Source organism: Trachymyrmex septentrionalis, unplaced genomic scaffold, assembly GCF_001594115.1.
Source record: "Trachymyrmex septentrionalis isolate Tsep2-gDNA-1 unplaced genomic scaffold, Tsep1.0 scaffold97, whole genome shotgun sequence".
NCBI classification, from domain to species: Eukaryota; Metazoa; Arthropoda; class Insecta; order Hymenoptera; family Formicidae; genus Trachymyrmex; species Trachymyrmex septentrionalis.
The window spans coordinates 2,765,162-2,781,681 of record NW_017306160.1 but is presented as its reverse complement, the minus strand read 5'-3'; the positions used below and the strand labels follow the sequence as shown (position 1 = coordinate 2,781,681).

General features: G+C 28.4%; 2 protein-coding genes across 3 annotated transcripts in view; both read left to right on the top strand.

Moving 5' to 3' along the window:
* Positions 1–1,204, top strand: part of LOC108756237 (estradiol 17-beta-dehydrogenase 8) — a 3,329-nt gene extending 2,125 nt beyond the window's left edge. The window contains exons 2-4 of the mRNA XM_018499877.1: positions 275–391; positions 490–865; positions 948–1,204. Of these exons, the coding sequence (XP_018355379.1) occupies positions 275–391; positions 490–865; positions 948–1,164 (710 nt within the window). The 3' untranslated portion in view covers positions 1,165–1,204. The remainder of the gene's footprint in view (positions 1–274; positions 392–489; positions 866–947) is intronic.
* Positions 1,205–3,742: 2,538 nt separating this feature from the next.
* Positions 3,743–16,520, top strand: part of LOC108756233 (nose resistant to fluoxetine protein 6) — a 16,913-nt gene continuing 4,135 nt past the window's right edge. For both annotated transcript variants that reach the window (XM_018499867.1, XM_018499866.1), the window contains exons 1-2: positions 3,743–4,605; positions 15,778–16,040. In XM_018499867.1, the coding sequence (XP_018355369.1) occupies positions 4,284–4,605; positions 15,778–16,040 (585 nt within the window). In that variant the 5' untranslated portion in view covers positions 3,743–4,283. The remainder of the gene's footprint in view (positions 4,606–15,777; positions 16,041–16,520) is intronic.

The window sequence follows — 16,520 nt, the reverse complement described above, 5'->3', positions numbered from 1 at the left end:
ATATTACTTATATTTATATTTATATTTATAAATATGTGAAATTTGCAATTTTTTTACATTTTTCCAATTTTTAACATTAAATGTCTTAAACATCTTTTAGTAATAATAATAATACCAAAATTTAATGTTAACATTTCACAATTTCATTATTCTTTCCTTATATTTATGTGAAAAAAGTTTATATCAGGTAAATATAATATAATATGTGAAATATTCATATAAATATAATCTTGAAATCTATAACACAATTTTGAGTTTTTCAATTATATTACAGGTGCAGGAAATGGTATTGGAAGAGAAGTATGTCGAGTTTTTGCTCGAGAAGGCGCTACTGTTATTGCAACCGATCAAAATATCAAAGCTGCTACGGAAACTGTAGCCACTTTGGAAGGTCTATATGATTCTATTAATTTTTTTTTTAATTGAAACTGATATACAGAATTATTATATCTTTGCTGGGTATTTATTAATACTTTATTCACTATGCAGGTGCCGGACATACTGCATTGGATGTTCAAGTCACTGATCGGAACAGTGTGGAGGCAGCATTTAAACATGTCTTGAAGCAATTTTCAAGACCACCTACTGTCATTGTTAATTCAGCGGGCATTACACGAGATAACTTTTTAGTCAAACTCAGTGACAATAATTTTGATGATGTAATCAATGTCAATTTAAAAGGTACTTTTCTAGTTATGCAAACTGCAGTTAAAGCAATGATAGAAGCAAATGCAACCAAAGATTCCTCGATTATCAATATCGGTTCAATTGTCGGTAAAAACGGTAATATTGGACAAAGTAACTACAGTGCATCCAAAGCTGGAGTTGTAGCTATGACAAAGAGCGCTTCTATGGAATTTGGACAGTATGTATTAGATATACATCACGATATTACTTTATTTAAAATATTTCTAAATTAAGAGATAAATATATTGCATTTTCTACAGATTTGGTATTCGAGTGAACGTAGTACTACCTGGTTTTATAGATACTTCTATGACTATGACTGTGCCGGATAATGTTAAAGAATTATTTATAAAAAAAATATCATTGCAAAGAATGGGAAAGCCACAAGAAGTGGCAGAGGTTATTGCATTTTTAGCTTCTGATAAGAGTTCTTATGTAAACGGAGCATCTATTGAAGTTACTGGAGGAATGCATTAAGTTTTATATGTTTATTACGAATTTTAAGTATCTATATTTTTCGACATTTAATATAATATATTATCGTATTATTATTGTATTTTATTAATAAAACAATGGGAAAATAATATAAAATGTTAGCGAATGTTATGACACGCTAAACGAAATATTGAAACAAATGCGATTTAAGATGTGCGAGATTATTATTTTATCTAGGAAAGTGATCTCTTTTTATCACATACTTATATTGAATAGGTATAATAAAATGTAAATATTATGCGACTGGAAACAGTCAAAACGCAGTGACACAACAATGCATATAAATTTTATTACTATCTATATATTATACTTACTATTCATATCATTTTACTCTTGTCGTTTACCAAATGTTAAATAAAGATAAAACAAAATAATTACGCACATCGCACATCACGCGCTTTAAGGAATCGAAGAGAAATAAACACGTATTGATATACATATTTAAAAAAAACAATATAAATTAATTAATAATTATATTTTATAATATTATACAATATAATATTAATACAATATAGTTTTTAATATTATATAATATAATATTAATACAATAAATGTGATATATCTCAAAAAAATGCCTGACAAGTAAAAGAAAACTAATGAAAACAATGTCTTTTTTCTATAGGTGTATATAAATTATTTCAATTTTTAAAACTTATCCTTAAAATTGTTCTGTTAAAAAGATAAAATTCCAGTTAAACCTAAATAACGCGTTATAGATTATTCTCTATTTAACAGAAAACTATTTCGCAAAAATTATTAAAATTATACTACTTATTATATCATGTATTATTATATAGAAAATATACATTTTTATATATAAAATATATAAATAAATTTTGTTTACAAAAACTTGTTAATATTACATAAAAAATTATAAAAGTATAATATTAAGAATATTAAATGTTTGCAGTGAGATGTATTTTTCAAAGATTATGAATGAAACATAATTAAGTCAAATTGCATAAATAATCTGTTTTTAAAGGCGTGTATATAGTTCTAAATCGTATCGCTTGCATAAGCAAATTATAGTTTATTAAAATGCTTGCAGTACTACGTGGTTTATTTCTTTATTTTTTAATGAGTATTTGCATAAAAAACGCAATAGACCTATTTTCTCTTCTTCATGAGTAATGCTAAATGTTTTCTACATTGATGTATAACATATTTGTAAGTTGAAATGTTTATAGATAGAAAATATTCTATAATTATCGCAGGTATTGAAAAAATTATTTTTGGAAACTACTTATTACGGCAAATGAATGATTAATACGATCGAACATGTAAACACCCCGCAATAATACTATAAAAAAGATTTTTTTTCATTTTTTTTCGACATTACGAGTGATGTTCATAACATCGTCAGAGTCCCAAGAAAAAAGAAGTTTCAGCATGACTGAACAACCAATGATAGTTTGTCAAAGAATTAGTAAGAGAGAAAGAGAAGACGTCCTCTAATAGTATGAAATTTCACAGTGAAACTTCTAGGGTCCATCATTAATCCAACACGAAGTCATGCGAAACGATGCTGAAAGTTTTGCAATTCATAATCGGAAACAGCATGGCCCGTACTGTTTTTTGTTCTTTTTGTAAATTATTTTAGCACCATCTACTTTATTATTGCTAATTGAAATAGATGGGAAATAGTTATTATAAATCAATTTTTAATTAAAAATATCTTTGGTCGCTATTTTATGACTTATTTCTAAATGTTTTGGAATAATGTTATATTTGTCGTCTAAACATAAAATTACGAAATTGCTTCAACATATATGTGTATTACTTGCTTATCAAAAAGATACAGCTTTTATATTTGTAAAAATTTCTAATCAAAATCGACAATGCAATACTAATTTCAATTGAAACTGATAATATGATACTAATCGGATAAATTTTTCAAACTAAACACCAGCTCTTACCGGATAACGGATACATGCGAGATCGGAATTACAGTTATGCAACGGTCTTATGCTTTTAAAATGTAGTAATAACGCACAATTTCTAGGAATTTCATTTATATACGTGTATATTTCTCGAATGTAAAAAATTCATAAATGCAGACTTATTCTTTTCAAAGCGGAAGTTTTGAGACAAAATTTAAAAGAGTTCCATCTTTACATGAGATTGTATAAAAGATGTAATATATTTCTTTGTCGATGATTATGCAAATTTTAGTCGATTTCTTTAGCATTTTAACAATAGATCTAAATTGAATTCCACATATGGAAAACGTCTTTCGACCGTTATGAATTCTAATAGTGAATTCTTCAATAAATCAGTGCGATTTTTATCAAAGATTATATACATAAAAAGTAGCTCTTAGTTATGCTGTTCAATTATTTTCAGATAAAATCGTAAAATTAATCTAAATTGACTAAGAAAAGTCTCTCTAAATGTTAAATGACTAGAACGCACGCGAACGCACGTGTCGATGAGCTCGCGCTGTCTCGCGCACCAACCACTCTAAAGGTTTTCGATTTTCACTCCACAGGAAGACTTCGCCCCACCATGATTTTCATTATAATACCGCGAGAACATTTCAGAACCATTGGTCGGACCACAACCGACCCGTACAGTTGATCCGTGGTCATCCAGCAGGACAGAAGGATCCATTTGGAGACGCACGTAGTCGATCATCTTTTTTATATTCATTTTTTTCTTTTTCTTTGTGAGAACGGACGTAACAACATAAACGTCTGAAAGTTATCATGAACTTGAAAAAATTTCGGGATTCTCTAATAGGCAACTCAGAGAAGTGAAGATGCAAATATAAAGCAGTCTTGTTCAGACGTGATTAAGGGCTCCATCGTTCAAATGCTGAAATAGATACGCAAGTTTTTTTGACAAATTAATGATATTTCTTGCAATGTCACGAGCATCCTGACAGAAAATCGATGTTTTATTTGCTCAAAGTTAAATATTTTGTGAATTTTTGTCAGTAAATCAAGAAGATCGACTGCCAGAAGAAGAGAAAATTTTTTGCTGATCTTGACAATTGATTTCAAAGATTTGCCTAAACATCGATTATGTGGATCTAGTGAATCTCGCTGAAATTTTTTGTAAACGCTAAATACATCTTTCCTGTGAACATTTATGAGATAAACATGGGGAGCATAATGCACCTGCCGTTCTTAACTTCACTCATATTTTCCGTGATCTATATTTCTATCCATGCCGAAGAAACATCTACAAATATTCCGAACAATGCCGCAGAAGAACCGACTCTTCGAGTACGAAGCTTGCCAATGACGATCAATATAGTTGAAAAAAACTGGACCAGCCTGTCGGAGATGTTGGATATTTTTAGTGCGCGTAATTTAGTAAGAAATTGGATCGAAGGAAAGTACCCGGTCGGAGTACAATGCGGCAAAGACATTACGACATACATCGATGCTCTAAAGAATGAAGAACTATGGGCTCTTAAAGGTAAGCTCAACCCTTCCATTTTTGTTCATTAATATTATTTTATTATTCAGTTGAACTGTTATTATTTTAATTCTAATTTTACAAATTCTCAAAAATTGATTAATGTCTCTCCTTTTTGTATATTAAACAAGATATTTTTTTCTTTTAATAAATTGAGATTCTTATGAAAATTGTGTATCTCAGTATAAGTAATAAATATATATATAAATTTTTTTTTTTTTAATGTTACCGTCTATATAATTTTGATATAATTTTTACCGATTGATTTAAAGTGACTCATTTATTTATTACAAAAATAATAATATCGCTTATTCATCAATTTCTCTAATTATTTTTATTATTTTCTCGAAAATAATTTGAAAAATTAATTGCTAATATAAATTATATTTATAAGTTTTATATTTATAAGATCAAACTATCGGTTTTTATCAATTTATCAATTGTTTTACAGTTTATTTAATGCTCAGTCAATATATAAATATTAATTAAATCACTAGTTTGTGTATTACTCGTAGTTTTACGTAGTAGTTCTATCTTCTACCTTGCAGTTGAAGAGGGAATGAACGATCAAAGAAGATGACCTTCATCCCTTTTTTATTACAAGAACAGGATCTTCTTCGTTCTTGAAACAAATTGTTTGCCATACACAGGAAGTTATTTTCATTATAATACAGGATGTTGTTTTTGATACATTTATCTTTATTATAATGAAAAATATATCCTTAAAAAAAGATAATGGATATACATCGTTGATTTCCTATTCCGAGTAGATCTTTATCTTTAAACCTTTGTTTTTTTAATTAATTGCTACAATTTGTATTACAAACTTGTATTGTATAATTTAACGTTATCGATGCCTCTAGTTGCATTACATAATTGTTATATCTATTTTTACGTCATAACAAGTACTCAATAATACGCGTTATTACTTTACATAATTAATTACGTTATACTAGGCGTAATATATTTAATTTTTGATCTGATTATATCGTACTCTATCTCATATCAAACAGTTTTGTACGTGCTGGGTGTATATGTAACTTCCTATGCATTACAACTTTCTCTCTCATGCAGCTTTCTACGTTACATTGCACTGCAGATAATCGTGCTAAATCATTTGGTGAGATGCGAGAACAATCCCCTTCCAGTTGCATCACGACTATGGGAACGAAATGTTTGCACGGCATATCTCGAAATTGTCCGCCGTTTATTGTAATAATAGAGTTTCGAATTTAATTTTGCGGAATTCTAATTTGAGAACCTCTATCAAGGAAAATATTTAACGTTAAGTATGACGAAGCCAATAGATTCTGGCACTCTTTTCGTAACTTTCCTCGAGTAAATATCGATTTTGGGTTTGTTAGAAAAGTTTACCGTTAAGATTAAAGTCGGTTAAAGTTTTGAGAACACTGCTCTCGCGCTATACGGTTACGTGCGGCAGAAATGGGACACGCCGACGTCAAAGTCATGTTGATGAACTGGCCAGGAACATTCTCACTAAACAACGTCTGCTTTCCGGTTTCCTCCCGTTTGCCTACTTTCGTCACGAGGTTTCACTTTTAGCGAAGCGACACAAGAAAGAACCGATCAAACGTGTCGGCTTCACGTGAAACAGTCAATGCGATTTCATTTAAGTCACGCCTTCGACGCTCTTCACTTTCCTTGATCAATTGATACGTTTGCTGAATGTACATACATAAATTGCAAATCGCGATTGCTTTTCTTTTTAGAAACATTAAGAACATTTTACTTGTCCGTCGTTGGATTTTTTAATTTTAATTTGATTTACTCGAACATCAGTAAATTTCTATCCGAAAGGATATGTATATATTAGTTACAATATTATTTCTTGTTTAAAAAAACGTTTATTACTGAAAGAATATTTTTGATATTTTTAAAAATTTGTGATCTTAAACTGCATAATAAATAAAATTTAAGAAGAAATTTGCAGGACCTAATTTCATTTAGAAATTGATATAATCGAAGTAATATTAAAATATATAATCTGGTTAAATATTGTAGAATGTTTTTTGAATTTTCTTAAGATGCTAAAATTACGATTACAATCAGTCGTTACGTACTTTTACTTTCGATATTATGCCATTTGAAAGTAGTGCGGCGAAAGTAAAGAGATGATGTTTCAATTACACACATTATTCAATACATAAATATATGTATAAATATTTATTAATTATACGTTTAATCTTATATATTTATTTCTTATAAACAATGAAATAAAATTCGCAGAAATACCAAAAATATTCCTAAATGTATTTAGAGAAATCGATATATTCCAAATTTAAAATTAAACATATTTTAATGTGACGTATATTATAATTTGTTGCTTATATCAAATATATTTTAATATCATAAAATTTATGAATATTGTGAAGAAATATTTGATTTATTAAATTAATTTACAATTTTTAATATTTATATGTTAATAAAATTCAAATATTTATGACGCAAATGAGACGAATTAATTGACCTTTATTAATTCTAGTTCTAGTTTACTAGTTCTAGTTTATATTTATGTCAAGGAAAATTTTATCTATTCTTGAATCTTAGTTGCAAAACATTAAAATCATGCTCCTAACTGTGCACATTATTGTTAAATAGATGCTTAAAACTTGAAACTATTTAGATCGTTTCAGTATATCTAATATAAACACGCCCTCTTTCTTCATATGAATTTCTTCACAAACAGGAACTCGAGAGAAAAGCCATCTGCGGTTCGGATAGATTCAAGATTTTAAGTGGGTCAGGGTTCTTGCATTCATTCTTGCGAAAACAAAATGCCAATGTCATGATTTCAGAAAAAGTTATTTTAAAAATATCGACAACACAATTCGTGAAAAGAAATCCATAAACGAGCGTTTTATAATACATACTACAATTTTTGCAAATGAGCACGTGAGATTCAATTACTGTTTTCTCTTTCTCTTTCTCTCTTTGCCCCCCCCCTCTCTCTCGGTGATCATCTACGATCATATTGCGTGTATAAAGATCCAATCAAGGTAAAGTAGATGAACTAATACAAATAAATTTCATTGAGCGTGGATGACGTTGCAAATTGGAACGAGACTTTATATCAATGAATCAGATTTCATTTCTTATCGATATAAGAGACAAAAGTTCATTACGCTCGCCCATATTCGTTGAACCATTGTGAACGTTTTGCTCATGATCGTTCGTCCTTGCCAGCTTGGTCTGAGTCCACCTTGAAGCAACACTTCTCGACGACCGGAAAGCATTCTCCTTAACCGGCCACTACTTTCACCCTCCACGTGCAACCTGTATCACCGTGGTATTCGCAAATTTCGCGAACTTAATGCACGAAGAAAGGTGAAAGGCTCCGCTACGCTATAATGAGAGAACATTGTCCGAGGAAAGCGTAATCGTTATGATGCCTGGAGGATCATTTGTTTCGAATAACACTCGCGCTCTTTCAACACGAACGCGTTACTATCTATCTGCGCCGGCTGCGCTGTTTCTGTCTAGAAAATGTCACTTCCTGGTTTCTACAATGTTATATTCAGCAGATCAAAATCTGCTGAAAAAGATGCCAAAATTATTAACGCTATATATTACCGTATGTAAAACGCAATATAAAAGTCATATATCCTGTATATTTGCAGAGACAAAGATATTTGTAAAAATATTCGATGTAATAAAGTTACACATTCTGTTCATTTATTTACAGAGACAAAGATGTATGTGAAAATATTTCACGTAAAGCCTAATTATTTTATTTTTAGGATATTTCTCAAGTTTCTGTAATTACAAAAAAAAAAAGAGATACAAAAATTTTTTTTAATTGTCCAATTTTCTCATGGCCTTGAAAAGCGCCAATCACAAGATCCATTCAAGTTACGTAAATGATCTCTCTCTAAGTGATTAGATAAACAAAATTATATGTACTAAGTAAATACGTAAGTATACACGTTTTACAATCGAGTTGCAAAGACGGAGATGCCACTTGACTGGCATTAGAAAGTGGTGAGCCCAAATCGGCATTGCAATTATCAAAATTATACTATTTGAAAAGAAAAAAATTACATGACAGCGACAGTGGCAGCCGGCGGCGATGACATCGTAAGCTTTCGCTTTCGCGGAAACGCGTTTACATTACTGGCCAAACAACTTGTTCCTCGTCAATATCCTGTTTATTTGCACGTATCCTCGTGATTACGCACAGACGTAAAATTTACCATGTGCGATGATTCGCATTTTCCGAAGTGAATTATTATATTTACATTAAATCAAGCACGTTTTAAATTATATAAAACGATGAAGATATTTGATCAATTACTATCCATAAATATTGATTAAAAATTATTTAAAATTTTTGAAATTTTCTTTTTAGAGCTAGAACTAAAAAAACAATAGAGAAAATTTATTCAGGTAAGGAATGTGTTCCCGTTATATTACGTATCATTAAAGCTGATTAAGTAATTCCTGTGTTATAATGCATTACGCTATGTGCAGAAAAACATTAATCACAGATTTGCAACTGACAGTGATTGATGCTAAAATTAAATAAAATTAACTTATCGATCAAACGATATCGATCCTACAATCGCTAACGGGACTGTTATCCGTACTTTCCGTGTATTTTATGACAATCTTATTTTATTTCGGACGGAAATACATTCACTATAGCAATTTATTACTTTTGTACACTGAGAAAAATGTTTTTATACCAACAAAAAGTACAAACAAATACTTCTCCGATAACATTTTGTCGGCAGTTTACTGAAAATTTGCTTAAAAATGTTGCAAGCAATTTGCCAACAAAGTGAGTCCTCATTTGATGCAATATATTGCAAGCAAAGTAATACACAAATTGTAATAGAGTAACTTTATAGTAATTTTGCGGTAACAATTGTGGTAAAAGTGTTTGATTATAGTAATATTGCGGCAAAATTGAAGCAATTTTGCTTATCATCAAAAGTATAAATGTTCATTATGGCAACATGCAGACAAAATTTTATTTAGCAAATGTTTTTGCCATTAACATGGCAACATTACGACAAGTATCAGCAAATAAATTACACTGCTTTACTTTTGCACAAAATGTTATTTGGGTTGTAACGTCTTTACTGTTATTTTTTTCGGTAATGATTGGGTAATATTTTCCTCTGAGTAACATTCATGGTAACGCAGTTACATTTTTGGAATAATGATAATGACTTTAGTACTTTATTATCGTTATTTCTATTTACGTTTAAAAGTTTTAATCGTAACTAAGAGAGAGATATATATTCATATGTATACACACACACACACACACAAAATTATTTTTCTTGAGTTTTATTCTTCTACTAAAAAATAAAATTCTGACATCTTTTTTGTATTTACCGCAAAAAATTTGCATATAATAGCGTTTTTCATTGGTAGAACTAATGCGCATTCAGTGCACTATAATGTCAAGAAAAAAAATAACGAAAAAGTAACGACTCGTTATATTTTGAGTGATGGTAACGATAACGAGTTAAGAAAAAGAATGATAACGACAATGAATTATTTTTACGAAGCACCTAACATTGCCAACCCTACTGATTTGTACCATTTTGACTTATGCAACAATTTTTTCGCGTATGGTATAATTATCAGAAAATACGATTGCGTAAAGAAAAAACAACAAAGTCGGTGAAAATAAAAAAGTGTGTTTTTTAAATTTCAGTAATTTCTCGTTAAAAAGTGTAATTTATTTAATTAAAGGACACGTTGATGTGGCGTAATAAACGGGCTTCGTGCCGATAATTATATGTTAAGAAGAAATTAAGTCATCACGTAACTAGATCGATTAGAATAGATAATGATATAAGTAGATAATGTTCGTTAAATGATCATAAAATAGCCACAGGTTTTTTGAATACGTTAAAACATGCTATATTAAATAATAATCTACATATAAGTCTTTATTTTATTTCTAATGATAAATTCTATTAAAGAAAAAACAATATATATTTTAAATATAAATTTGTCAAAAAATTTCTATTTAGTAGTTTTTCTGGAATAAATTTTGAATTTTCTCAATATCCTAATTTTTTTTACAAAAATAATTCTATGTGTTAATCGAATTGCTGAATTGACACCAAACAAAAGAGTAAACAAAAGAATGTCTATTATTGCGATCGATCATTTCACCAGCGGCCAATTGCAGATTCACTTTGGAATGTACTAATCTTATTGTTGCAATAGAGCAACCATAAATAAAACAGCTAAGGTGTTGCATTAGAAACGGATCGCGTTTCATTTTCATATATCGAGATTATTACATTTCTGCCTATATCAGAAAAAGAAAGTAACCGCATCTCTTTGGCGCAGATGTTTTACAATCCATATTTTCGCTTTTATTAAACGCTCACAAATCGTCAATTTAATATCTCGTTAAAAAGTATAATTTATTTAATTAAAGGACACTAAAAACAACATTGCATAAAAGATAAAATTATGCGATTAGAAATAATTTCCTGTAATTTTAATTTTTTGTACCAATTTTTCTTTAATTTTTTTGTACAAAATATTACGACGAATCTTATATAGTCATAGATAAATACTACCTTAGTAGCAATTTATTAACGATAGGTTATGTTGAGAATATATTGGGCTAATATTTGGCCAATATTGTGTCATAATCGTGCTACTAAAAACATTTTAGAAACTGATTTAACGACTTATGTTAATGATATCATTCCAAATAATTGCAAGTCGCAAAATAATACAGGCTGTTCTTAATTCTAATTGGATTTGTAATACAAACGAATTATTGTTTTTTGTATAATCTTACAAAAATTTCCACAACTTATATAGATAAATTATTAATTAAGCCTGATTTTACTTTTAACTTTAAATTTTATTTTTAATAGTTATGCTATGAAGAAAATATTGTTTTGAATGTCTTTACATTATATATTTTATTTCATGATAAGATTCATTAATATTCATCAATATTCTTATTAAAAAAATTACAGTACTTGAATAAGAACAATCGGTAAATATATCGTCTTGCAACTTGATATTAAAAGGAGATTATTAACATAAACCATTATTTTCTAATATATAATCCGTATAAAATTCATCACAATATTGTATCCAAATAGATACGAAAAACATTTCATTTGGCACTCATCATGAATACGATCAGTTGTGCAAGTAATTTTAATAATTGTAAATTTAACTTAACGAGAGACGAAAATCAAAATCAACAGGTCTATTCTGTGTGGGGAGTGAAAAGTCAAAAAGATTTTAAATTAACAAAATAAATTTTTATTTAAAATTAAAATTTCAGAACCTGTAACGATCCTTCTGAATCCTTCTGAATTCTGATGAAAAAGATTGAACGCTTTCACCAGAACATTGTATGAAACAAAGAAATCGTGTGCTTTCTTTTTCAATTAGTAATCAAGGACGCTTATTTGAAATCCTTAATACGATCTGCATACCTAAAAATGTAATTCAAACAGATATTAATATTGCTGGTGCTAGTTAAACAGTATATAACATTATCATACCAATCAGATATGTAAAGTGCAAACGGCGTGCGCTTCTCTTTCCAAACTACTTTCTCCGCTACATATTACACACACACACACACGCGCGCGCGCGCGCGCGTGTGTGTGTGTGTGTGTGTGTCTGTCGCACAGTTATATATAGAGAAAGTATATATATATGTGTGTGTATATATTGTGATTATATCACTTAACTTAATGAGGCATCATCATTTTAATTAGATCCTTACAACCGAAATATTTTTTATTGTTACAAATTTTTATTGCTACATTCACAAACGTTAACTGTATACGATCTTATGTCATGGCCAAGCATAACTTTGAGTTCTTATTACACAACTGTCTATTAACAGTATTGGTTGTAATATGTTGCAAAAATATGGAATGTAAAGGTCTCTAAAGTTGAGCACTGTAAATTGAGCAATGAGAATTCTAGTTCTTAAAATAGCTGTTAAAATTCCACTTAAGAGAAACAGGAGCGGTAAAGTGCAATGTCATTATCTTCACACGTTCACTTTCTTTTGCAACTTTCGATACTCGAGTGTCGGCATAATATAGGATTTACTGCTTGGCTTTTATCTTCCTGTTATAAAATTTGTTGCAAACCCAGCAATAAACTCAAACAATTAATTTCTATATCTAATTTGAATATCTAAATCTCTCAGGGAGATGTAACTAAAATAAATATTATTTAATAATCTAAGAATTTCTAAATATATTACGGCTTTTTTTTATTCACACAAAATTTGAAACATTCAAAATTGTTGCGAAGCGTATGCAACAGTAAACTGAAATAAATAAAGATATATGCATAATATTTTCAAAAGTATGAGGGTATATACACACACATATATATACGTATATTTTATAATATTTTTTATGTTAATAAATTAATTATTGTTATTTTAGCATGAAGTATAAAATATGATAATCTGTATTTAATATGAAGATTGATAAATAAAATAATAAGCTACACATTGCACGTGAATAAGATATGACATAACATTACTATTTTCCCCAAGACTCAATAAGATTAAATGTAATATTGCACATTTATGTCTCGGACGAAAATAAATTGAACTACAAGGCGAGCCTGAACTTGACTTTAGAATGTGCTGCAATGAAACTGAATTGTTATAACGTGAAATTTATTGTCATGCTAATGACAATATGAATCCGCGTTGTGTCACGATTCATGAAACGATGGTAGTGAATGTTAATCAATAAGTGAAAGTCTATTGAAATTGAAGATTAAAAAAGATATAAAATTTTTCCAATGTCGCTTTTATTTTTATTATTTCCGTCAGATTTTTGCATCAAAATGCAAAAAATTTTACATTGTAAACTTATATATCATAATTTTGATAAAAATAAATTAAAGAAATGTTTTTAACAAATTTTTTTTAGTCATCGTAGAATATGATTATAAAATAAAAATTTGTTTGCTAAATTGAAACAAACAGACATAGAAATATTTATATATATAAATAAGTTGATAATTTTTCCAGCTTACTTTTACATATGTTTAAATAATTGATATAATTTTCGTTCTAATTGATAAAATTGATTTTTTTCTTTTAAATTAAAATTAGCTGATATACTTTAATACTGTTAATAGATAATACTTTATACTAATCGAATAGAAAAAAATTATATTTTAATATTATTTAAAAAAATCATACTATAACGCCCAATTTTCAAGGACATAAATTTCATCTTTGTTAAGAAAGATAATTTTATAAGTAATATTTAATCCGCGCGAGGAAACAAACAATAATACAATCAACAAACTGAAAGTTGTTTAAATAAAAATTAATTATTGTTATATTAGTATAAATGGTTTAAATTGATAATTTCGTAGGTATTTTTTACTATCTTATTTTATCATTATAAATTCGATTAAAATTATTATTTAATTAAAAATTCATTTAAATAAAATTCGAAAGAATCAATTACTAGAACTTGATATCATATTGTACTGCGTCATAAAATTTTACCGAACCGACAGTAGGGAATGGGTGCCGGAAAAAAGTAAAAGATATCCGGAATGAATCTCGCGGATATATGAAAACACCGATGACGCCGACCGCAGCTGTAGCCGCAAGCTGACGTAACGGAATCGCGATCGAGCTAAGAATTACATTACCTATGTAATGTAATTCTGTAAATTTATCACCGTACTGATGATTAGATAATGTCTTTTACTTCCTGAATAGAAAGTACATACTTCGTTGAAGTCCGAACGTAAGTCTCACCGTCTTTGCGCCTTCCCAATGACGATCGCTGTTGCATTACGTGTTGTCCACGATAACAAGACTACTTTGTTGCATCACTTGCAAAAAAGCTCGCATGCTCACAACGATTACGCAGCCTGGTTATTTAATCAGGTAGAAATTACTGCGTCTCGGCATTTAAGCAAAGATTACTAATTTCGTATTAGATAACCAGTTAATAGTACTAGCTAATTTATGAACCATATTACATACCGCAATATTCCGCTGTGTGTAATATACTGATTATTGTTTCATTTATATATGTGATTATATCATTTATATAGCGCAATGTTTACTTTTACCAATTTATACGCTCTGAAACTTTCATTTCAGGATCTTAAGATTTATAATGCTTCAAACAAAGTCCATAAAAAAATCTCCATTAATTATATAACAAACAGTCTCATAAAACAAACAACTTCTGTTCTTGCCATAACGTAGCTTTTTTAATCCAAACAAATTCTTTATCCTTACATCCGTCCTTGTCTATTATGTGATGAAAAAAAAACAATATTTTTATTTTAAATCCCTTTCAAAATATTACATTTTAGGAGCAATAATCAACTATATATGTCTTATATTAGACACCCACAAAATTAAAAACATAAAAACTCAGATCAATACTAAACTCTATTATTTACTAATAAAACAGAATTAATTATTGTCTTTTAAGACAACTCAAAATACATAAAGACATGAGAAAAGAAAGCGATACGAGAAAGTTTTGCAATTCTACTTATGACACGTGACTAGATTTTTATTCAATCATTTATTATAAGGTTGAAGTTGAATGCAACCCACGATTTTAAAATTTACTTTAAAGTTTAATATACTTTATTGTATCTTATTAATAGCTTATTTAAGATCAAATGCGATTATTCGTTATTCAAAATTCATAATTAACAATTGGTAGTACTTTAATTAAATTAATGAAAGATTTCTGATACTTGAATAAAACTATATATATATAGTTTTATAACTATATATTTGAATAAAGAATTGTATAGCAAATAAAAGCAAAGTTATTACCATTAATTTTAAAACACACTTTCTTATTATTCTATACAAAAGGTTCTTGTGTGTAGAAATTTCGAATTTTTATTTTATTTAATACAGATCTTAATAAAAAATAATTTTGTTTCTATAATAATAAGTTTAATTCATTATTTTTTTCGAAAGATGTGATATGGACTTTGTATTATATTTTTAAATATAGCAGAAATTTATAATTTCTATTATATAGCAGAATTTATAATTTTATAAGTTACTTAAATTTAAAGCAAAAATGTCTAACGTACTTTTGTTATTTAAAATAAAATATAATTATGAAAAAAAATATAATTATGAAACATTCACTGATAATAAATTCCTTCTTGTTTCAGTTGATGATGCATCTGGTAGATTCACTAATGGATTTTTCTGGGGTAATACTTATTTTACGGGATCAGCTACTGAATGTGACTACATTGGAACAGATTGGAATCCATCACATCATACATATTCAAAAAATCACGTAAAAAACCCCAAAGTTACAATCAATACAGGTCTTAGTGGAGCTACCTGGTCCGAAACAGATTCCGTGGAAGTGCCTTTTCAACTAGGATTTTATATGCTAAAACTTTCTATAAACGTATCTTACACGCCAGTAAGTATCATCGATATATTACAAATTTACATATATAATTTACGAATAAAAAAATATCTCAAAAATATTCTCTATTTTAATTTATTTTATATTTATTTTCTCTTTCTCATAAATATGAAGAAAATTCATATACATCATTGTTTACATAAAGTTTATACTAAAATATAAACATAGTATATTAATGATACTAAACATTAAACATTTCTAAAAAATGTAAAATTTAATATTTCTTCTGGTCTAACATAAATACGAAATGTGAAATTCTGTTTTTTATAAACGTAATGTTCTCAAAAAAACTTAACAGAAAGGTAGACCGATATGTTATAAAAAAATGTTCATATTTTTAATATCTTGATAATTGTTTTTAAATATACATATTATAGTCAAAGTTTCATTACACATGTAATATGTAATTTTATAAAAAATTAAGACATATTTCTCAAATTCTTGAGTTATTGCTCAGTTTTAAGGAAACACACT